A 26,299-nucleotide genomic window follows, 5' to 3' on the forward strand; every position below is an offset into this window, starting at 1 on the left:
ACACCACTGCCCTCTGGTAACATTCTGGCAGGGTGTGGTGTTATATAGGGTGGTGTCAGGGTATGTTCTTGTGGTGTTAGGGTTAAATTCTTACCCTCTGGTAGCATTGAACCAGGGTGTTCATGGTCTATAGAAGGTGTGTTAGGGTTAAATTCTTACCCTCTGGTAGCATTGAACCAGGGTGATCATGGTCTATAGAAGGTGTGTTAGGGTTAAATTATTACCCTCTGGTAGCATTGAACCAGGGTGATCATGGTCTATAGAAGGTGTGTTAGGGTTAAATTCTTACCCTCTGGTAGCATTGAACCAGGGTGATCATGGTCTATAGAAGGTGTGTTAGGGTTAAATTCTTACCCTCTGGTAGCATTGAACCAGGGTGATCATGGTCTATAGAAGGTGTGTTAGGGTTAAATTCTTACCCTCTGGTAGCATTGAACCAGGGTGATCATGGTCTATAGAAGGTGTGTTAGGGTTAAATTCTTACCCTCTGGTAGCATTGAACCAGGGTGATCATGGTCTATAGAAGGTGTGTTAGGGTTAAATTCTTACCCTCTGGTAGCATTGAACCAGGGTGATCATGGTCTATAGAAGGTGTGTTAGGGTTAAATTCTTACCCTCTGGTAGCATTGAACCAGGGTGATCATGGTCTATAGAAGGTGTGTTAGGGTTAAATTCTTACCCTCTGGTAGCATTCAACCAGGGTGATCATGGTCTATAGAAGGTGGAGTTCTCTGCATCAGGATCCTGATCCACTCCCTCAACCATGGATCCACACTGAGGTCAAACACAAAGGTCATAGGTCACACAGTGATATTTATAATCCATTCATTTCACTGTTGCTCTTTTACAACAGTAGAATAATGATCAGATCCTAGATCAGCTACAGCGGTGTAGCTATAGACCAGGGATGATGCAACTTTGATGATGCAGAGGGCCACTATATTTACACACTCACTCCAGAGGGACACATTATACTGTTGGGCAGTTATCTCCGTATCGCCATTCTGTGTCACACAAAAGTAGCAAAAATAGCAGATCTACAAGCTCAAAACGCGTAGCAGTACGACACGTTTTGAGCTTGTAGATCTGCTATTTTTGAATTGGAACAGATTTTTTTTGGTGCTATTTTTTAATTGGAATCCTGAAAAGCAAATGTTTTATTTAATTTCAAATGCATTTAGTTATACTTATGTTAACTTTATGAACTTAAATACAAATACATTTATTGGAGGAAGGAGGGAGGAGGAGGAGGAGGAGGAGGAGGAGGAGGAGGGTGATATCGGTCATTGTACATACTCCTATGGGCTGGGGACGGCACCTGTCAGCGGGGAGTGTTGGGCGGGAGGAGTAGGGCGAAGGCTCTACGTCCTCCTGGTGGAGGCTCCTCACTGACATGTGAGTCAGTAGGATACGACAGCAGTGACAACACAGAAAAATAATTGGCAACTCTAGATTAAAAAAAGAAAAGAAAGAAAGAACAGCTTTATGACTGATTCAGATTCACCTCTAAAGCCTGTGTTCAGAGAAGTTAACAACTCACATTACATTATAGTCAGTGTGCTGCTACTACTTGCTATACAGTACACACACGTCACACACACGCGCGCGCGCGCACACACACACACACACACACACACACACACACACACACACACACACACACACACACACACACACACACACACACACACACACACACACTAGGGCATTCACAACTAATGATTTGTGTGAGTCGACTGTTTTGACCAATTAGTAGTCGACTAGTCGACTAGTCGAAATTAACATTAAAAAAAAATATATATATTTTTTTTTATGGGGGGCATTGTTTTAATGCCATCCTACTACTATATTACTATTATTATTATCCTCCTGCCCTTAATTTTATGGCGTTTTAAGGGAAGCGCTTCTGGCACAGCAGCACAGCACCACAGCAGCGTCTCCAAGGATCCCCATTGCCCAATAATAGGCTTTTATTGGGCATACTTTTGACCCCCTTTTGATAAAAAATAAAGTCAGGAGGATAATAATAATAGTAAGACGGGCCATTACTATGGCATTAAAAAAAAAAAAAAAAAAAAAAACCTATTTTTTTCTCCAACTATTCGACTAGTACCAACAGAGTCGACTAGTGGTTAGACTAGTCGACTAGTTGGTGAAAGCCCTAACACACACACACACACACACACACACACACACACACACACACACACACACACACACACACACACACACACACACGCACACACACACACACACGGTTTTCATTTGTCTTTCCTGTCTTGTTCTAGTAAAATAATCTGATTTTCGGCGAAGGGGTTTGGAGTAGAGGGAAAAAAGGACAGACCAAGTACAGCGATAGGTATACTCTTAGTTGCTTGTTTTAGAAAAATGCACTTAAGACTTCTGGTTATTAGTAGTTTCGTTCCCTACCTATGTTGAATGCACTTACTGTACAGTGCCTGGCCTACTTGTTGTTAACTAGTTGTACGAACTCTTGTTTTATTTTTGTATTGTTTTATTGGATCTTGTTTAGTCGATACACTTATTTGTTTTATCTCTTGCTCATTTTATTTTGCTATTTTGTCTCATCTGTTTAAGACAGTAGGTAGCTGATATATTGCACTTTTACCTTAGCGCTAGGTATACTCTTGGTTGCTTGTTTTTGCAGGAAATGCACTTCAGACTTCTGGTGATTAGTAGTTTTCGTTCCCTACCTATGTTGAATACACTTATTGTAAGTCACTTTGGATAAAAGTGTCTGCTAAATGACTGTAATGTAATGTAATCGTAAGTCACTTTGGATAAAAGCGTCTGCTAAATGACTGTAATGTACAGAGCCAAAGGTGAAGTGTACAAAGTATTGAGGGTTTAAGTGGTTAAATGTCTGAAAACACACATTTAACATGAATCCAACATGTAGTGGGGGTCCCTGCTTCACCTCTCTCTCAGCTAAGGGGTCCCTGGCCTGAAAAAAGTTGAAAAGTCCTGTTATAAACCTACAGGATCAAGTGTCTGCTGCAATGTGTGCCTTGAATGAGATGTGACTGTCCAGGACAACACCAAGGTTCTGAATGAATGAGATGTGACTGTCCAGGACAACACCAAGGTTCTGAATGAATGAGATCTGACTGTCCAGGACAACACCAAGGTTCTGAATGAATGAGATGTGACTGTCCAGGACAACACCAAGGTTCTGAATGAATGAGATGTGACTGTCCAGGACAACACCAAGGTTCTGAATGAATGAGAGCTGACTGTCCAGGACAACACCAAGGTTCTGAATGAATGAGATGTGACTGTCCAGGACAACACCAAGGTTCTGAATGAATGAGAGCTGACTGTCCAGGACAACACCAAGGTTCTGAATGAATGAGATGTGACTGTCCAGGACAACACCAAGGTTCTGAATGAATGAGAGCTGACTGTCCAGGACAACACCAAGGTTCTGAATGAATGAGATGTGACTGTCCAGGACAACACCAAGGTTCTGAATGAATGAGATGTGACTGTCCAGGACAACACCAAGGTTCTGAATGAATGAGATGTGACTGTCCAGGACAACACCAAGGTTCTGAATGAATGAGATGTGACTGTCCAGGACAACACCAAGGTTCTGAATGAATGAGATGTGACTGTCCAGGACAACACCAAGGTTCTGAATGAATGAGATGTGACTGTCCAGGACAACACCAAGGTTCTGAATGAATGAGATGTGACTGTCCAGGACAACACCAAGGTTCTGAATGAATGAGATGTGACTGTCCAGGACAACACCAAGGTTCTGAATGAATGAGATCTGACTGTCCAGGACAACACCAAGGTTCTGAATGAATGAGATGTGACTGTCCAGGACAACACCAAGGTTCTGAATGAATGAGAGCTGACTGTCCAGGACAACACCAAGGTTCTGAATGAATGAGATGTGACTGTCCAGGACAACACCAAGGTTCTGAATGAATGAGATGTGACTGTCCAGGACAACACCAAGGTTCTGAATGAATGAGATGTGACTGTCCAGGACAACACCAAGGTTCTGAATGAATGAGATGTGACTGTCCAGGACAACACCAAGGTTCTGAATGAATGAGAGCTGACTGTCCAGGACAACACCAAGGTTCTGAATCAGGGGTGATGCAACTTTGATGATGTAGAGGGCCACTATATTTCCACACTCACTCCAGAGACACATTGCATATACTGTTGGGCAGACACCTCTTATGTCTGTATTTTAACTTTATTGGCAAATTAATGCCGAACTTAGCCATACTATGTCACACAAAAGTAGCAAAAATAGCCGATCTACAAGCTCGTAGATCGGCTATTTTTGCTACTTTTTGAATGGAATCCTGAAAAGTTACATTTGTATTTAATTTCAAATGCATTTAGTTATACTTCACATTGGACATAAAATAGACAATAGATTGTTTTATACTAGTCATTAGGCTACTAATAAAGCGGGTCATGTTTGCATGTTTGGAATCATAACAGCTGAAATCAATAATATAATCACTATTCTGATATTAACCTGCGGGCCGCATTAAGTGAAGGTGGGGGCCGCATGTGGCCCCCGGGCCGCCAGTTGCCCATGTATGTTCTGAATGAATGAGAGCTGACTGTCCAGAACAACACCAAGGCTCTGAATGAGAGACTGTCCAGGACAACACCAAGGCTCTGAATGAGAGACTGTCCAGGACAACACCAAGGCTCTGAATGAGAGACTGTCCAGGACAACACCAAGGTTCTGAATGAGAGCTGAATGTCCAGGACAACACCAAGGCCCTGAATGAGAGACTGTCCAGGACAACACCAAGGCTCTGAATGAGAGACTGTCCAGGACAACACCAAGGCTCTGAATGAGAGACTGTCCAGGACAACACCAAGGCTCTGAATGAGAGACTGTCCAGGACAACACCAAGGCTCTGAATGAGAGACTGTCCAGGACAACACCAAGGCTCTGAATGAGAGACTGTCCAGAACAACACCAAGGCTCTGAATGAGAGACTGTCCAGGACAACACCAAGGCTCTGAATGAGAGACTGTCCAGGACAACACCAAGGCTCTGAATGAGAGACTGTCCAGGACAACACCAAGGCTCTGAATGAGAGACTGTCCAGGACAACACCAAGGTTCTGAATGAGAGCTGAATGTCCAGGACAACACCAAGGCTCTGAATGAGAGACTGTCCAGGACAACACCAAGGCTCTGAATGAGAGACTGTCCAGGACAACACCAAGGCTCTGAATGAGAGACTGTCCAGGACAACACCAAGGCTCTGAATGAGAGACTGTCCAGGACAACACCAAGGCTCTGAATGAGAGACTGTCCAGGACAACACCAAGGTTCTGAATGAGAGCTGAATGTCCAGGACAACACCAAGGCTCTGAATGAGAGACTGTCCAGGACAACACCAAGGCTCTTGGCCGTTGGAACAGAAGCCACCAGGGAGTTGTCTATGGAAACAGTGAGATCCTGCATGGAGCAGGACTTACCTGAGAAGAAGAGAAGCTCAGTCTGGTCTGGGTTCAGCTTGAGGTGGTGAGAAGACAAGAACATCCACTGTGAGATGACAGCCTGACATGCAGCCATGCTCTCTGCAACCTGAGTGACAGGAGGTGGGGGGTGGGGGGATGGAGAGAGAGTATTTACCAGTGGTGTAAAGTAACTAAGTACACATACTCAAGTACTGCACGTATAATTTTAAGGTATCTTTACTTTACTGGAGTATGTCCAATTTTCAGTACTTTTACTTCTACTCCACTACATCTCAGAGGAAAATATCATACTTTTACTCCACTACAATTATTTGACAAGTTTAGTTACAAGTTACTTTGTAGATTTTGATTATTATTACAAAACACACATTAACCACTTCAGTCCTATTTAAACTTTGGCTATTTGAAAATAGCAGATCTACAAGCTCACAACGCGTCTCGACGCAACGTGTTGTGACCTTGTAGATCTGCTATTGTCAAAAGATGTTTATATCCTATCCTTTAACTAAATGTCCATGTCATTACAGTTCTCAGACAGCGTCCATACTCACTCAGAAACGTGTTGAAATGTCTCACACACTCTCTTCTCCTCCAGGCTGTGTGTTAGTTGACCAGACACAGTCCATCTTGTACTTATTAATGTCAGCTGGTTATGGTAGAAATACTGAGTGAAAACCCACTGATATTAATCCCTGGCTCTTCATTTGGTGACATTTACCAGATTATTGTATTTATAAACATCTCTGTTTTCACCTGTTTCTCTCTCTTACTTCCTGATTTTTTAGCCCCTCCCCCTGTCAGAACCTGTTATGATGACTAGAGTTGATTGACACCTGGATAACCAATGACATTGCTTCCATGAGCTTGGTATAAAATGTAACATATATCTGACCAAGTAGCTGCATGTCTGCTGCCCCCTAGTGGACCTGGTGCTTTAGACAACTGGTTAGTGCAGCTGCCAGAGAAATGACAAACCTGGGTTCAAATCTCCTTCTGGACTCTTTGTCTTGTTTGATCATCTCAAGGTTAAGAGATCAATCACCTCTCTGACTACATTTAAACTACATTAATATGAAGAAAATTAAATACAATAATTTGCCAAATTGAATACAATAATTTGCCAAATCACAAACAGCTTGTCGACAAAATAATTTAAATGTATTTGTTTTGTTATTAGATGGGAGTCTGTGGCCAAATAATAATAATAATTATTATTATTATTATTACATTACAGTCCACACTCCTGTGTGGTATGTGTCAGTGTATATTTGCATACACAGTGAAATGAGGAATGTGCATTTAAGCATCCTCAGTAACAGGAGCAGTTAGGGGTTCAGAGTCTTGCTCAGGGACACTTTGACACATGGCTGGCCTGGAATGGAACCTGGGACAACCTGGGCCTCTGGCTCCCCAGGCGGGCTCTCTAAACACTCAGCTATGGCTGAGACTCCCAACAATGATTCATGTGTAAACCTGGGTTCAAATCCCCGTCTGGACACTTTGTCTCTGATGTTTGATGCTCTCAAGGTGGACAGTTCAGAGGTCATACATGTGGACCAGACGGGGGTCCGATCTACAAGCTCATAGCGCGGCACCGAGTGCCGCGCTATGAGCTTGTAGATCTGCTATTTTAGAAAAAGTTTCAACGTCTGTGCAAATCTTTGAATATATATATTTTTAAAGTGAACATTTGTAACTCAATTCTTTGCTTCTGGAGGTCTCTGGAACAACATGTTTTACAAATGTAAGCTTTAAAAATATATATTCAAAGATCACGATCCTTCCAAAATAGCAGATCTACAGCCTCGGTGCCGCGCTACGAGCTTGTAGATCTGCTATTTTTGAATAGCCAAAGACATCTTACAATGACACAGATGTGTTCCCGGTCTTAATGGGTTAACACAGATGGTTTCCAAAGCTTTTAGCTCCATATGAGCCGTTTACCTGGAACCCAGACTAGTGAAAATATCAGATCTACAAGCTCACAGTGTGTGATGTGTGTAAATAAACATCATGGTCAGTAGAAGCAAACAGATAAAGATGTGAGCAGTCACAAACCAGGAGGAGAATCCTACATGTAAAAGGACTTTATTTGTAGCAAAAGTTCAAACATCAACATGTTTCAACTGACTGGTTTTCATCAGAGCAAAACTTTCTATGACAGAGTTTAAAAAAGCAACAACATCCCATAATAAATGTACTGTTGAATCCATGCATTATGGATGGATTATGATGTTAAACATGTTAAACAAATCAAGTCAATCTTCACACTCTGAAGCCCATATAAAGCATATGTACAAAGTCTAAATAGAATCATCATTACATTGTATTCATACAAGCAGTGGTGGACAGTTACTTGAGGACTGAACTTAAGTGGGAGCATTCAGGGGTTCAGTGTGTTGCTCAAGGACACTTTGACACTAACACTGGGGGAGCCGGGATTCAACTAGCAACCTTCTGTTTCCCAAGCGGCCGCTCTACCTCCTGAACCACATCTCTGTACTCTATACTCAAGTAAATACTCAAGTAGAAAGTACGATATATTTTTTTAGTATCAATGCATTGCTCTATTAAAATGTAGAACATGACAATCCAGAACTTTTCAAAAATAGTGCAAATAGCAGATCTACAAGCTCACACTGCACCATAAGTGCAATGCATTGTGAGCTTGTAGATCTGCTATTTTCAAACAGAGCTTAAGTGGTTAATTCATAATTATTTTTTGTAAGTTTGGATCTCAATAATCCCTTCCTAGAAATGTAGAGTCAAAAGTTTAATTTTTATATTTGAAATATATTTGAATAAATAAAACCCTCTCTCTCACACTTATGCCAGTGTGTCAGTGATCACCCTCCTCTGGGCCAATGTTGGCACCGTGCCTAAGGTTGTCTACCCCTGGTCTAAACTCTGATAAATGATTCTACATATTTCACTATTAAATGTCCATGTTGTTTATGAGTCAAATGATAAATGATTCTACATATTTCAGTATTAAATGTCCATGTTGTTTATGAGTCAAATGATACATGATTCTACATATTTCACTATTAAATGTCCATGTTGTTTATGAGTCAAATGATAAATGATTCTACATATTTCACTATTAAATGTCCATGTTGTTTATGAGTCAAATGATAAATGATTCTACATATTTCACTATTAAATGTCCATGTTGTTTATGAGTCAAATGATAAATGATTCTACATATTTCACTATTAAATGTCCATGTTGTTTATGAGTCAAATGATACATGATTCTACATATTTCACTATTAAATGTCCATGTTGTTTATGAGTCAAATGATACATGATTCTACATATTTCACTATTAAATGTCCATGTTGTTTATGAGTCAAATGATAAATTATTCTACATATTTCACTATTAAATGTCCATGTTGTTTATGAGTCAAATGATAAATTATTCTACATAGACTTAATTATATTCACCCTGATCAGTGGTGGAAAAAGTACTCACAGATGTTCTACTTAAGTAAAAGTATCAATACTGCAATGTAAAATACTCTGTTACAAGTGAAAGTCCGGAATAAAAAAATACTTGAGTAAAAGTAAAAAAGTATTGGTATCAAAATGTACTTAAAGTACCAAAAGTAAAAGTACTCTTTAGGCAGAATGTCCCCTTTCACAAGGTAATTATCAAATGTATTAAAATATTTTGAAAATAGCTAAAGTTTAAATAGAGCTGAGAATTCAAATCTGCAAAGTAACTAGTAACTGAAGTTTTCAAATAATTGTAATGGAGTAAAAGTACAATATTTGTCTCTGAGATGTAGTGGAGTAGAAGTAAAAGTACTGAAAATTGGAAATACTCCAGTAAAGTAAAACATGCCTCAAAACTGTACTTGAGTACAGTACTTGAGTAAATCTACTTAGTTACTTTCCACCACTGACCCTGTTTCAATAATCCTGATTTATTTACAATGTAAAACAGTGATATTACACTGTGTGTGTGTGTGTGTGTGTGTGTGTGTGTGTGTGTGTGTGTGTGTGTGTGTGTGTGTGTGTGTGTGTGTGTGGGGGAGGGGGGGGGTGTCCGTGTAGTCATATTTTTGTCATCTGAAATGTTTTATTCCAGTTTTAGTCTAGACTCAATATCTCAATATACTCAATATCATACGATTTTCTGTGACTAAAATGTATTTTTCCAGGCTGTGATGGCGTCATAATGCCTGATTTATATACACACACACACACACACACACACACACACACACACACACACACACACACACACACACACACACACACACACACACACACACACACACACACACACACCTTAACCCTGTTACTATCCTCCCCCTCTCCCTCCTCCTCCTCCTATATCTCACACAGAGACACTGAGGAGCCCCTCCCCCAGCACCTGAACCCAGCATAGAGCGGTTCAGTGAATGTGGTCTGGAAGGTGTACAGGTGTGTCAGTGTGTCAGAGGTCACTGTGTAGAAGGACACAGTGCCAGCAGAGCAGTCTACATACACTGATACTCTACCTCCTCCATGCAATGATACTCTACCAGAGGAGGAGGAGGGACTGACAGGGAGGACAGTTAGATTCTTATTGTGTCTCACAATGTATCTGTTATTAACACCATCACATAACAGACTCCAGGACTTGTCATTGTCTCCAAACTCACTGTCTCCACCCTGTCTGTTGATTCCTCTGTATGTCACTGCTATAGAAACCCATCTACTCCACTCTACCTCCCAGTAACAGAGTCCAGTCAGACTCTCTCTACACATCACCTGTGTGTAGGTCTTAAATCTGTCTGGATGATCAGGATACTGATGATCCTGTAGAGATAGATCACATGTCACCTCCCTGTTGTTCTCAGATAGAGAGAGGCCTCTGTGTGCTGTGTTTGGATCCAGTGTGAGTTCACACACATCTGATGAGAGAACAACATACAATACAACCAGTTTACTATCATATACAACTTCATAAAATACATAAGAAGAAGAAGAAGAAGAAGAAGAAGAAGAAGAAGAAGAAGAAGAAGAAGAAGAAGAAGAAGAGAAGGTGATGAGAAGAATCATCATCATCATATGAATATTATACTGATGTGAGTATTGTAATTGAGTATTCTTTTTGGAGTGGTGCCAACCGCTACAAAAACTGACCGTGTGTGTATGTGTGTATGTGTGTATGTGTGTATGTGTGAGCACGGTGTCAACACTGCGGCTGATTGGAACCAGTTACACTAATTCGGAAAACCGGAGACACAGTGCAACATCTGCACCACTTTAAGACACACATACACACACACACACACACACACACACACACACACACACACACACACACACACACACACACACACACACACACACACACACACACACACACACACACGCGCGCGCGCGCAACTTAAATGTCCGATCTACAATTTGAGTAAAAGTACTTTAAGTACTTAAAAGTAACTAAAGCCACTAAAAAGTTACTAGTGGGTAAAAAGTAATCAAAGTGAGTAAAAATACTTTACATGTGTTAACCGAGTAAAATACTTTACAGCTGTTAAAGTGAGTAAAAATACTTTACAGCTGTTAAAGTAAATAGAAATACTTTACAGTTTAAAGTGAGTGGAAATACTTTACAGCTGTTAAAGTGAGTAGAAATACTTTACAGCAGTGAATGGAAATACTTTACTGCTGTTAAAGTGAGTAGAAATACTTTACAGCTGTTAATTGTTCCTCTAGTTCATATATAACTTGATGAAATGAACTCATCAAAGGCACCGCTCACTTCACACTGGGTGTGATGTTTTACTTATAACTGTCAATAAAACATTTCAGTAAAAATAGCTGATCTAAGAGCTCACAGCACATTGGTGTAGATCTGCTATTTTCACTCATTTTGAAATGCACAATGTTTTGAATATTTCACTACAGTGGTCTACAGATGCACTACAGTGGTCTATAGATGCACTACAGTGGTCTATAGATTCACTACAGTGGTTGTTAGATGCACTACAGTGGTCTACATATGCACTAAAGTGGTCTATAGATTTACTACAGTGGTCTACAGATTCACTACAGTGGTCTATAGATGCACTACAGTGGTCTATAGATTTACTACAGTGGTCTACAGATTCACTACAGTGGTCTATAGATGCACTACAGTGGTCTATAGATTTACTACAGTGGTCTACAGATTCACTACAGTGGTCTATAGATGCACTACAGTGGTCTATAGATTCACTACAGTGGTTGTTAGATGCACTACAGTGGTCTACAGATGCACTACAGTGGTCTACAGATGCACTAAAGTGGTCTATAGATTTACTACAGTGGTCTACAGATTCACTACAGTGGTCTATAGATGCACTACAGTGGTCGTTAGATGCACTACAGTGGTTTATAGATGCACTAAAGGGGTCTATAGATGCACTACAGGGGTCTATAGATGCACTAAAGTGGTCTATAGATTCACTACAGTGGTTGTTAGATGCACTACAGTGGTCTACAGATGCACTACAGTGGTCTACAGATGCACTACAGGGGTCTACAGATGCACTACAGTGGTCGTTAGATGCACTACAGTGGTCTACAGATGCACTACAGTGGTCTAGAGATGCACTACAGGGGTCTACAGATGCACTACAGTGGTCGTTAGATGCACTACAGGGGTCTATAGATTCACTACAGTGGTCTACAGATGCACGACAGTGGTCTACAGATGCACTACAGTGGTCTATAGATGCACTACAGTGGTCTATAGATGCACTAGAGGGGTCTACAGATGCACTACCGTGGTCTATAGATTCACTAAAGTGGTCTACAGATGCACGACAGTGGTCTACAGATGCACTACAGTGGTCTACAGATGCACTACAGTGGTCTATAGATGCACTAGAGTGGTCTATAGATTCACTACAGTGGTCTATAGATTCACTACAGTGGTCTACAGATGCACTAGAGGGGTCTACACATTCACTACAGTGGTCTATAGATGCACTACAGTGGTCTACAGATGCACTACAGTGGTCTACAGATGCACTACAGTGGTCTATAGATGCACTACAGTGGTCTATAGATGCACTAGAGTGGTCTACAGATGCACTACAGTGGTCTATAGATTCACTACAGTGGTCTACAGATGCACTAGAGGGGTCTACAGATTCACTACAGTGGTCTATAGATGCACTACAGTGGTCTATAGATTTACTACAGTGGTCTATAGATGCACTACAGTGGTCTATAGATTCACTACAGTGGTTGTTAGATGCACTACAGTGGTCTACAGATGCACTACAGTGGTCTACAGATGCACTACAGTGGTCTATAGATGCACTACAGTGGTCTACAGATGCACTACAGGGGTCTACAGATGCACTACAGTGGTCTACAGATGCACTACAGTGGTCTACAGATGCACTACAGTGGTCTACAGATGCACTACAGTGGTCTATAGATGCACTACAGTGGTCTACAGATGCACTACAGTGGTCTACAGATGCACTACATTTGTCTATAGATGCACTACAGTGGTCTACAGATGCACTACATTTGTCTATAGATGCACTACAGTGGTCTACAGATGCACTACAGGGGTCTACAGATGCACTACAGTGGTCTATAGATGCACTACAGTGGTCTACAGATGCACTACAGTGGTCTACAGATGCACTACCGTGGTCTACAGATGCACTACAGGGGTCTACAGATGCACTACAGTGGTCTACGGATGCACTACAGGGGTCTAGAGATGCACTACAGTGGTCTATAGATGCACTACAGGGGTCTAGAGATGCACTACAGTGGTCTACAGATGCACTACAGGGGTCTAGAGATGCACTACAGTGGTCTATAGATGCACTACAGGGGTCTAGAGATGCACTACAGTGGTCTATAGATGCACTACAGGGGTCTACAGATGCACTACAGTGGTCTATAGATGCACTAGAGGGGTCTACACATTCACTACAGTGGTCTATAGATGCACTAGAGGGGTCTACACATTCACTACAATGGTCTACAGATGCACTACAGTGGTCTACAGATGCACTACAGTGGTCTACAGATGCACTACAGTGGTCTAGAGATGCACTACAGTGGTCTATAGATGCACTACAGTGGTCTATAGATGCACTACAGGGGTTTACAGATGCACTACAGTGGTCTACAGATGCACTACAGGGGTCTAGAGATGCACTACAGTGGTCTATAGATGCACTAGAGGGGTCTACACATTCACTACAGTGGTCTATAGATGCACTAGAGGGGTCTACACATTCACTACAGTGGTCTATAGATGCACTACAGTGGTCGTTAGATGCACTACAGTGGTCTATAGATGCACTACAGTGGTCTACAGATGCACTACAGGGGTCTACAGATGCACTACAGTGGTCTACGGATGCACTACAGGGGTCTAGAGATGCACTACAGTGGTCTATAGATGCACTACAGGGGTCTAGAGATGCACTACAGTGGTCTACAGATGCACTACAGGGGTCTAGAGATGCACTACAGTGGTCTATAGATGCACTACAGGGGTCTAGAGATGCACTACAGTGGTCTATAGATGCACTACAGGGGTCTACAGATGCACTACAGTGGTCTATAGATGCACTAGAGGGGTCTACACATTCACTACAGTGGTCTATAGATGCACTAGAGGGGTCTACACATTCACTACAATGGTCTACAGATGCACTACAGTGGTCTACAGATGCACTACAGTGGTCTACAGATGCACTACAGTGGTCTAGAGATGCACTACAGTGGTCTATAGATGCACTACAGTGGTCTATAGATGCACTACAGGGGTTTACAGATGCACTACAGTGGTCTACAGATGCACTACAGGGGTCTAGAGATGCACTACAGTGGTCTATAGATGCACTAGAGGGGTCTACACATTCACTACAGTGGTCTATAGATGCACTAGAGGGGTCTACACATTCACTACAGTGGTCTATAGATGCACTACAGTGGTCGTTAGATGCACTACAGTGGTCTATAGATGCACTACAGTGGTCTACAGATGCACTACAGGGGTCTACAGATGCACTACAGTGGTCTATAGATGCACTACAGTGGTCTACAGATGCACTACATTTGTCTATAGATGCACTACAGTGGTCTATAGATGCACTACAGTGGTCTACAGATGCACTACAGTGGTCTATAGATGCACTACAGGGGTCTACAGATGCACTACATTTGTCTATAGATGCACTACAGTGGTCTACAGATGCACTACATTTGTCTATAGATGCACTACAGTGGTCTACAGATGCACTACAGTGGTCTACAGATGCACTACAGGGGTCTACAGATGCACTACAGGGGTCTACAGATGCACTACAGTGGTCTACAGATGCACTACAGTGGTCTACAGATGCACTACAGGGGTCTAGAGATGCACTACAGTGGTCTATAGATGCACTACAGTGGTCTACGGATGCACTACAGTGGTCTACAGATGCACTACAGGGGTCTAGAGATGCACTACAGTGGTCTATAGATGCACTACAGGGGTTTACAGATGCACTACAGTGGTCACGACTCTTTTCTGTTCTGGCCCCACAGTGGTGGAATGAACTTCCCACTGATGTTAGGACAGCAGAGTCACTGCCCATATTTCGCCGCAGGCTGAAAACCCACCTCTTCAGGAAACACTACCCTTCCTCTCTGCCTGACCTACTTGTTGTTAACTAGTTGTACGAACGCTTGTTTTTCTATTGCTGTATTGTTTATTGGATCTTGTTTAGTCGATACACTTATTTGTTTTAGCTCATGCTCATTTGATTTAGCAATTTTTGTCTCATTTGTTTAAGGAAATAGGTGGCTGATATATTGTACTTTTACCTTAGCGCTAGGTATACTCTTGGTTGCTTGTTTTTGCAGAAAATGCACTAAAGACTTCTGGTGATTAGTAGTTTTCGTTCCCTACCTATGTTGAATACACTTATTGTAAGTCGCTTTGGATAAAAGCGTCTGCTAAATGACTGTAATGTAATGTAATGTCTACAGATGCACTACAGGGGTCTAGAGATGCACTACAGTGGTCTATAGATGCACTACAGTGGTCTACAGATGCACTACAGGGGTCTACAGATGCACTACAGTGGTCTATAGATGCACTACAGTGGTCTACAGATGCACTACAGGGGTCTACAGATGCACTACAGTGGTCTATAGATGCACTACAGGGGTCTAGAGATGCACTACAGTGGTCTATAGATGCACTACAGGGGTCTACAGATGCACTACAGTGGTCTATAGATGCACTAGAGGGGTCTACACATTCACTACAGTGGTCTATAGATGCACTAGAGGGGTCTACACATTCACTACAATGGTCTACAGATGCACTACAGTGGTCTACAGATGCACTACAGGGGTCTAGAGATGCACTACAGTGGTCTATAGATGCACTACAGTGGTCTATAGATGCACTACAGGGGTTTACAGATGCACTACAGTGGTCTACAGATGCACTACAGAGGTCTAGAGATGCACTACAGTGGTCTATAGATGCACTAGAGGGGTCTACACATTCACTACAGTGGTCTATAGATGCACTAGAGGGGTCTACACATTCACTACAGTGGTCTATAGATGCACTACAGTGGTCGTTAGATGCACTACAGTGGTCTATAGATGCACTACAGTGGTCTACAGATGCACTACAGGGGTCTACAGATGCACTACAGTGGTCTATAGATGCACTACAGTGGTCTACAGATGCACTACATTTGTCTATAGATGCACTACAGTGGTCTATAGATGCACTACAGTGGTCTATAGATGCACTACAGTGGTCTACAGATGCACTACAGTGGTCTATAGATGCACTACAGGGGTCTACAGATGCACTACATTTGTCTATAGATGCACTACAGTGGTCTACAGATGCACTATATTTGTCTATAGATGCACTACAGTGGTCTACAGATGCACTACAGTGGTCTACAGATGCACTACAGGGGTCTACAGATGCACTACAGGGGTCTACAGATGCACTACAGTGGTCTACAGATGCACTACAGTGGTCTACAGATGCACTACAGGGGTCTAGAGATGCACTACAGTGGTCTATAGATGCACTACAGTGGTCTACAGATGCACTACAGTGGTCTACAGATGCACTACAGTGGTCTACAGATGCACTACAGTGGTCTATAGATGCACTACAGTGGTCTACAGATGCACTACAGGGGTCTACAGATGCACTACAGTGGTCTATAGATGCACTACAGTGGTCTACAGATGCACTACAGGGGTCTACAGATGCACTACAGTGGTCTACAGATGCACTACAGGGGTCTACAGATTCACTACAGTGGTCTACAGATGCACTACAGTGGTCTACAGATGCACGACAGTGGTCTATAGATGCACTACAATGGTCTACAGATAATCTACAGTGGTCTACAGATGCACTACAGTGGTCTATAGATGCACTATAATGGTCTACAGATAATCTACAGTGGTCTATAGATGCACTACAGTGGTCTACAGATGCACTACAGTGGTCTACAGATGCACTATAATGGTCTACAGATAATCTACAGTGGTCTACAGATAAACTACAGTGGTCTATAGATGCACTACAGTGGTCTATAGATGCACTACAGTGGTCTATAGATGCACTACAGTGGTCTACAGATGCACTACAGTGGTCTATAGATGCACTACAGTGGTCTACAGATACACTACAGTGGTCTACAGATGCACTACAGTGGTCTACAGATACACTACAGTGGTCTATAGATACACTACAGTGGTCTACAGATACACTACAGTGGTCTATAGATGCACTACAATGGTCTACAGATAATCTACAGTGGTCTACAGATGCACTACAGTGGTCTATAGATGCACTACAGTGGTCTACAGATGCACTACAGTGGTCTATAGATGCACTACAGTGGTCTACAGATGCACTATAATGGTCTACAGATAATCTACAGTGGTCTACAGATAAACTACAGTGGTCTATAGATGCACTACAGTGGTCTATAGATGCACTACAGTGGTCTATAGATGCACTACAGTGGTCTACAGATGCACTACAGTGGTCTATAGATGCACTACAGTGGTCTACAGATACACTACAGTGGTCTACAGATGCACTACAGTGGTCTACAGATACACTACAGTGGTCTATAGATACACTACAGTGGTCTACAGATACACTACAGTGGTCTATAGATGCACTACAATGGTCTACAGATAATCTACAGTGGTCTACAGATGCACTACAGTGGTCTATAGATGCACTACAGTGGTCTACAGATGCACTACAGTGGTCTATAGATGCACTACAGTGGTCTACAGATACACTACAGTGGTCTACAGATGCACTAAAGTGGTCTATGTTAAGATATGCTCTGTCTTTCTATGTATATTACTTACTAGTACTACTCTCCCTTTAAGAGTTCATTGGGAAGTCAATTGATGATTAGATGATTGGGCCACCCATGTGGGGGCGTGTATTTGTGTGCTCAATAAAAAACCCAGTAAGAGGGGCAGTCGACAGCTGACTGTGTTGAATGAATCTCGTGTTTCCAGACCACTCTTTTAACCCACTCCGTCGTATGTGTATGTTTAGTTTTAGCCACTGTGTTTTACTTTGTTTAATAGGTTATGGGCCCAGATAGAGGGTAAAACCTAAAGTTAATTCACTGAAACTAAACACTTAGGACTAGGCTCGTGTAGGCATAGCACGCCGGGTCGTAGTAATCAGACATGGCAACAAGGAGACCAGCAGAGCCGAGCAAAAGCCACTGGTCGAGACTGCTGTTTGACGGAGATGAAGGAGGTTATGAAATGTGGGAAACAAAATTCCTGGGGCACCTTCGCCTGCGGGAATTAAAGAAGACAATTCTGTCAGAGCCCGCTGACGAGGGCGAGGACAACGCAGAAGAGCTGAGAGAAGACACTTTGAAAAATGAGGAGGCGTACGCGGAACTAATACAGTTCCTGGACGACAAAAGTTTGTCACTGGTAATGCGCGATGCCCCAGATGACGGCCGCAAAGCACTGCAGATTCTGAGAGGCTATTATCAAGGTAAAGGAAAGCCACGGATAATAAGCCTGTATAATGAACTGACATCGCTGCAGAAAACGAGCAGTGAAAGTGTGACCGAATATGTGATTCGCGCTGAAACAGCGATCACAGCGTTGCGGAACGCAGGCGAGACACTGAGCGATGGTTTGCTCGTAGCTATGGTTTTAAAGGGGCTACCTGAATCGTTCAAGCCTTTTGTGATACACATCACGCAAACAGACGATACCGTGGCTTTCCCGGAGTTCAAGACGAAGCTACGGAGCTACGAGAACACTGAGAAAATGCGTGTTCCAGACACGGACGACAACGTGATGGAGGCGCGAGGACGACAAGCAGCGAAACCCGGCAGAGGAGCGGCGCGTCCAGGCGAAAGTGAGCAGCAGGCGACGGCGGCGAACAAGGTCTGTTTCAGATGCGGAACCAGCGGGCATTTCGCTCGTGTTTGTCAGCGCAAGGTGTGGTGTAGTCACTGCCGGAGCACTACACACAGAGACGAGACCTGTAGGAGCAAGAACCGGCGAGGTCGCGATGACGCCCGCAGAGCTGCTGAAGAGACAGCGGAGGACGACGACTACACGTTCAAGCTGAACGACATGACGACGGACCAGCCTAGCCGAGGTGTGAACGCAAGGGGCTTAATGGTCGACTGCGGAGCGACTTCGCATATCATCACCGACAAGGCGAAGTTCAAGTGTTTTGACAGCCGGTTTAAGGCTGAGTCCCACTGTGTTCAGCTGGCAGATGGCACACGGTGCAACGGCGTAGCAGAACGCCGGGGGAACGCGGTGGTCTATCTGACAGACAGCCGAGGACGACAACTGAAGACGACGTTGAAAAACGCTTTGTATGTCCCTTCCTACCCACAAGACATTTTCTCGGTGAAGGCGGCGACAGCAAGCGACGCAACGGTGATCTTCAAGAAAGAAAAGGACATTCTGGTCCACAAAAATGGTACGAAGTTTCCCATACACGTACACAATAGATTGTATTATCTGTACACAGTAGATGTGAAATGTGATGCTGTACACAGTAGATGTGAAATGTGATGACCAAGTTAAAGGGTGTTTTGATTTACACACGTGGCATCAGATTTTAGGGCATTGTAATTATGACGACATTCTAAAGTTGCCATCTGTAGTACAGGGTATGCAGATTAAAGGGGCGACAAACAAGCCTCCATATTGCGATGTGTGTATTCAAGGCAAATTTGTGCAAACGAGAAACAGAGCTCCCGATTTAAGAGCTACTGAGCCATTAGGGCTGGTGCACACAGATTTGGCCGGCCCTATAACCCCAGAATCCAGAGAGGGGTTTAAGTATACACTTTCATTTACTGACGATTTTTCCAGTGCATTGTTTGTGTATCATCTGAAAAATAAGAGTGACACAGTGCAAGCCACTGAGCGTTTTCTGGCCGATGTAGCGCCTTATGGCAAAATTAAGCGCCTTCGATCAGATAATGGTGGCGAATACACTGCTAAGAGCTTTAAGTCTTTGATGGTTAAAAGTGGTATTAAACACGAGACCTCAGCCCCATATTCGCCCCATCAAAATGGAACGGCTGAGAGAAATTGGCGCACACTTTTTGACATGTCGAGATGTATGTTAATTGAAAGTGGGCTGCCAAAAGGTTTGTGGCCTTATGCTGTTCAGACAGCTGCTATGATTAGGAACCGGTGTTTTAATAAACGCACAAAGCAAACACCATTACAGGCGTTGACTGGGAGACAACCCAACCTGTCCAAAATGCAAAAGTTTGGTTCAGAGTGTTTTGCTTACGTCCAAGACAAGAAGAAGCTCGACCCAAGGGGTGTAAAAGGTGTGTTTGTTGGGTATGACAAAACCAGTCCAGCATATCTTGTTTATTTTCCAGACAGCAAAAAGGTGCAGAAAAGTAGACTAGTGAAGTTTGTTACTCACGCCTTGTGTTGAGCAACAAACCCAGACTAATGTTTCACCTGATGACGAAGATGAGGGTCTGAGATACAGACAGAAAAATGTAATTCCAGTCATTGAAACTGAAGAGGTTCCAGTCCTAGAGACTGAGGAGATTAGCCAACCAAATGTACTTGAAGCTAAAATTGAGCGTAAAACTTACCCTTCCAGAGAGAGAAGGAAGCCATTTCATCTACGTGACAATGTTTCTCAGTATGCTGAAATGGACCCGGTCCACAGCAACATGGATTACTACTATAGAGTCACATGCAACATACCTGTAACTTTTAAAGGTGCCATAAGCTCAGACAGATCGAAAGATTGGGTAAATGCTATGGATGAAGAAATGCAGTCCCTTAAGGAAAACGACACATTTACTCTAACCACCTTGCTTGCGGGTAAGAAAGCTGTGGGGGGTAGATGGGTTTATGCAATGAAGAAAAACATTGATGGGTCTGAAAAATTCAAAGCCAGGTATGTGGCAAAAGGGTACAGTCAAAAGTTGGGAGTTGACTATGAGGAGACGTTTTCTCCTACTGCTAACATGACAAGTGTTAGAGTGTTGATGCAGAAGGCAGCACAGGAAAACTTGATTTTGCACCAAATGGATGTCAAAACTGCCTATCTAAATGCACCAATAGATTGTGAGATCTACATGGAACAACCAGAAGGTTATGAGGTGCAATCTAGCTCCAATGTAAAATTGGTCTGCAAGCTAGAACGCTCACTTTATGGGCTTAAACAGTCGGGCAGAAATTGGAACAAAGTTCTACATGATTTCCTGACTAAGAACCATTTTGTGCAAAATCAGGCTGACAATTGTGTTTACACAAGAGAGACAGAAAATGACAAGGTGTTAATGGTCATTTGGGTTGATGATATAATCATAGCTGCAAGTGATGATAATGCTCTAAAGTCTGTGAAAGCGATGCTTACTTCAAGGTTCCAAATGAAAGATTTGGGAAAACTCAGGCATTTCCTTGGTATTGATTTTAACCAAGTTGACAACTGTGTGAGAATGTCACAGGCACAGTATGTTGAGAAAATCCTGGAAAGATTTGACATGCAGGATTGTAAACCAAGGTCTACACCTTGTGAACAAAAACTAGTCTACACTGACGGTGCCGACATGATGGATGACGTCAGAAAATATAGAGAGGTAGTCGGTAGCCTCATTTATTTGTCTATTTGTACAAGACCTGATTTAAGTTTTGTGGTAAGCAAGCTATCACAGTACTTTTCGGAGCCAACTGTAGCGCAATGGGCAACAGTTAAACATGTTCTCAGATATCTTAAAGGTACAGTTGACAAGGAGTTATGTTACACTAAATGTGATGATTTAGGTCTGCAAGCGTACAGTGACGCAGACTGGGCAGTTGAAAATGACAGAAGAAGTACCACTGGTTACTGTGTAAGCCTGTCCAAGAATGGCACACTAGTTTCCTGGAAAACTAAGAAACAACCAACTGTAGCTCTGTCCACGTGTGAAGCAGAATATATGGCCCTTGTAGCCACAATACAAGAATGTTTGTATCTTAGACAGTTTTTAGATTGTCTTGATGAGCAAGTGTATCCACTGCCAAAGGTTTTCGAAGATAACCAAGGTACAATTGCACTAGCAAAGAATCCTGTCAGTAGACAGCGATGCAAACACATTGACATAAAGTATCATTTTATCAGATCCACAGTGAACAATGGGCACATTGTGTTAGAATTTTGTCCTACTGAGGAAATGGTGGCAGATATGATGACAAAGCCTGCAACAAGGTTTAAGTTGGACAAGTTCGATGCATTCATTTTTGGGGGATGAGTTGTAAAAGAGAAAAAAAAAATTGTATATATGCAGTTATACAAAAGAAAGAGCAAGAGAGGGTGTTAAGATATGCTCTGTCTTTCTATGTATATTACTTACTAGTACTACTCTCCCTTTAAGAGTTCATTGGGAAGTCAATTGATGATTAGATGATTGGGCCACCCATGTGGGGGCGTGTATTTGTGTGCTCAATAAAAAACCCAGTAAGAGGGGCAGTCGACAGCTGACTGTGTTGAATGAATCTCGTGTTTCCAGACCACTCTTTTAACCCACTCCGTCGTATGTGTATGTTTAGTTTTAGCCACTGTGTTTTACTTTGTTTAATAGTCTACAGATGCACTACAGTGGTCTATAGATGCACTACAGTGGTCTACAGATGCACTAGAGTGGTCTACAGATTCACTACAGTGGTCTACAGATACACTACAGTGGTCTATAGATACACTACAGTGGTCTACAGATGCACTACAGTGGTCTACAGATGCACTACAGTGGTCTATAGATACACTACAGTGGTCTACAGATGCACTAGAGTGGTCTACAGATTCACTACAGTGGTCTATAGATACACTACAGTGGTCTACAGATGCACTACAGTGGTCTCTAGATACACTACAGTGGTCTACAGATGCACTAGAGTGGTCTATAGATGCACTACAGTGGTCTACAGATGCACTACAGTGGTCTACAGATGCACTAAAGTGGTCTACAGATGCACTACAGTGGTCTACAGATGCACTAAAGTGGTCTATAGATGCACTACAGTGGTCTACAGATGCACTAGAATGGGCTACGTCTAAATTTTAGCGTTCCACAGTCTCCGAAAGAAAGTCTCGCCGGCGTTCCAGCCAGCCATCCCGCAGGTCTCATAAGGGTAATAAAACATTGAAAAAAACACACTTTGGACCACTTCTTTTCTTGGGATCATATATTAGAGGTCCTATGGATGCCAAAAATCCAAACTAGAAAAAAAAAAACTCCTAGGGCCTCTACTAATTTGGAAACTAGCCGATCTACAAACTCACAACACGTCGCGATGCGACGTATTGTGAGCTTGTAGATCTGCTATTTTCAAACATTTTTGTAGTTTTACTTTTGATACTTTAATGATATTTTAATGCCAATACGTTTGTACTTTTACTCAAGTACATTTTGAATTCCGGACTTTTACTCGTAACTGAGTATTTTTATGTTGCAGTATTGCTACTTTTACTTTAGTAAAATATCTGAGTACTTCTTCCACCCCTTAGCTGAGAGAGAGATGAAGCAGGGACCCCCCAACTAATACTTAGTAAACTTGACATTTGGCTCACATGTACTTGGTGTTTCTTTTTTTGCCTCTACACCAAACTACTTCACCAAAAATAGCAGATCTACAAGGTGACAACGCGTCACAGCGCGACCTGTTGTCAGCTTGTAGATCGGCTATCTTGATCGGTAGAGCGGCTATTTTAGTTGATCTACAAGATCAGCTTGTAGATCAGCTATTTTATCTATGTCAGCTTGTAGATCGGCTATTTTATCTATGTCAGCTTGTAGATCAGCTATTTTATCTATGTCAGCTTGTAGATCGGCTATTTTATCTATGTCAGCTTGTAGATCGGCTATTTTATCTATGTCAGCTTGTAGATCGGCTATTTTCGGTGAAGGTTCCCCCCAGATTAGGGATGCTTGGGGTTCAAGTGGTTAGTGTAAAAAGAAACAAAAGGAAAGAGAAGATGTTCTATCACACATAGATTTGGCGGACCCCCTGTAGTAACTCTGAGGAACCCCTAGGGGTCCCCGACCCCCTGTTGAAGACCCCTGGCCTACCATTTTGATTGGTCAGAGGAGTAGCAGTCGGCAGCGAAAATCCGCAAAATTCGACTGTGGCGCGAAAATGCGGTGAATTGACTTTATAAGGTCTTAAAAAAAGATGAATTATTCGCATGAAAAAATAACCCCCGGTGTGTAAGGACCTTTAATGTGACATAGTTCTGTTTGACACAATGCTGAACACCCTCCAACTCTACATACTTAACTAATAGTTTTTAACTATATTTTGACACTTGCTTTGGCAATGTAAACGTATGTTTTCTCATGCCAATAAAGCTCCTTTGACTTGAATTGACATGTTGTGAGCTTGTAGATCTGCTATTTTGACTATATTTTAAATAGGGCGTACGTGGTTAATTCAAATGTACTTGTTCCCAACGGGCATCACTCCCATGGACATGGGCATAGTGTGGTTAAAGTACATACATGTGTGAACACAGTAAACAGGGCATCTCTAGATGCAGTGATAACAGTGATTCATCTGATATTTAATAAGGTACAGTAATAGTAATAGCCTTGTATGGATCTAGTTCATATGTGAAACTATATTTATTGTGGTGGTGGTGATTTTGGGTGGCGGGGCTATAAGACATCCATTATACTAATACAGCACAGGTCCAACTCAAATGAGTACAGTAGGCCTACTAATGCTCAAAATGGACAATTTAAAGATGGAAGAAACACATATATGTTTGACTAAAGAAGGTGGAAACTTGGGGGAAAAAATAGCTTTTCAAGGTTTTCATATATGGGGAATCCAATGCCTATTCTGATTTGAGATCAAATGTGGGGAAACTGCTCGGAACTCAGATATATGGTGATTTAAAAAAAGAAATATATATAGTCAGGGTTATTGCAAAAAAGAAAAATCCCTACCAATAAATGTGTTCAGCAATGTGTTTGTAAAGGTGTGTAGCAACTCATAATGTAATAACAGCTCATAATGTAATAACGGTTCATAATGTAATAAATTAAATGTAATAAAAACTCATAATGTAATAATCAGCTCATAATGTAATAAAAAAATGAGCGCATAACGTAATAACAGATTTTTCTATAATGTAATAATGTAATAATGTGTTACATTATAAATCTCACGTAGCCGCTTATAATGTAATAAAAGTTCATAATGTAATAATGTCTCATATTGTTGAGAAAAGTAAAGTGTTACATCATAATAATCATTATCAGTATCATGGTCAGTATCAGTATCATGGTCAGTATCATGGTCAGTACCATGGTCAGTATCATGGTCAGTATCATGGTCAGTATCATGGTCAGTATCAGTATCATGGTCAGTATCAGTATCATGGTCAGTACCATGTTCAGTATATCATGGTCAGTATCAGTATCATGGTCAGTATCATGGTCAGTATCATGGTCAGTACCATGTTCAGTATATCATGGTCAGTATCAGTATCATGGTCAGTATCATGGTCAGTACCATGGTCAGTATCATGGTCAGTACCATGGTCATTATCATGGTCAGTATCCCAGTCCGTCCGTTGTGTCCGTCCGTCCGTCTGTCCGTCCGTGTGTCTGTCTGTGAACAGCTAATCTCCGGCACCGTTAGCCTGGCCGCTGCGAAACTGTGCACACACACTCCCTGGATGCCAAAGCCGAACCTCTGCCCCAAAATTTTCAGATTGTCCTGTTATAGCACCACCAGGAGGCCGATTTGTGCAAAACACATTTTTGGATATCACTCCTACAGATTTTGTCCAAACCTCACGCAAATCGGTACGCAGTATCTACATAGTCATGTGATCAACACGGATCTCTCCGATTTTTTATATTCTATCCTGATTGGCTAAGATTGGCTTCCAAAGTTTGCAGGATTGGTTCGTTTTGAACAAAATGCCTCAGATCATCAACGGAGCGTGCGATTGCCGTGAAATTTTGTGCACACCTTCCCACTAGGCCGAGGAAGAAATGCCACCCTTTTCACATTGGCCTGTTATAGCGCCACCAGCAGGTCTAATTTAGCAAAACACATTTTTGGTACAAAATGCCTCAAATCATGAATGCAGTGTCCGATTGAAAGGCCTAAGAAGAAATGGCACCCTTTTCACATTGGCCTGTTATAGCGCCACCAGCAGGTCTAATTTAGCAAAACACATTTTTGGAACAAAATGCCTCAAATCATGAATGCAGTGTCCGATTGAAAGGCCTAAGAAGAAATGGCACCCTTTTCACATTGGCCTGTT

General features: G+C 42.2%; 1 protein-coding gene across 1 annotated transcript in view; it reads right to left on the minus strand.

The window, feature by feature from the left end:
• Positions 1-705: 705 nt before the first annotated feature.
• Positions 706-26,299, minus strand: part of LOC308080218 (NACHT, LRR and PYD domains-containing protein 3-like) — a gene marked incomplete at its 3' end in the record, with an annotated part of 71,728 nt that continues 46,134 nt past the window's right edge. The window contains exons 13-15 of the mRNA XM_080421994.1: positions 10,026-10,397; positions 5,374-5,489; positions 706-774 (exon numbers count right to left, since the gene is read on the minus strand). Coding sequence (XP_080278120.1) covers positions 706-774; positions 5,374-5,489; positions 10,026-10,397 — 557 coding nt within the window. The remainder of the gene's footprint in view (positions 775-5,373; positions 5,490-10,025; positions 10,398-26,299) is intronic.

The sequence above is a fragment of the Gymnoscopelus braueri genome (genome assembly GCF_963280865.1).
Source record: "Gymnoscopelus braueri genome assembly, chromosome: 24".
Lineage (NCBI taxonomy): Eukaryota > Metazoa > Chordata > Actinopteri > Myctophiformes > Myctophidae > Gymnoscopelus > Gymnoscopelus braueri.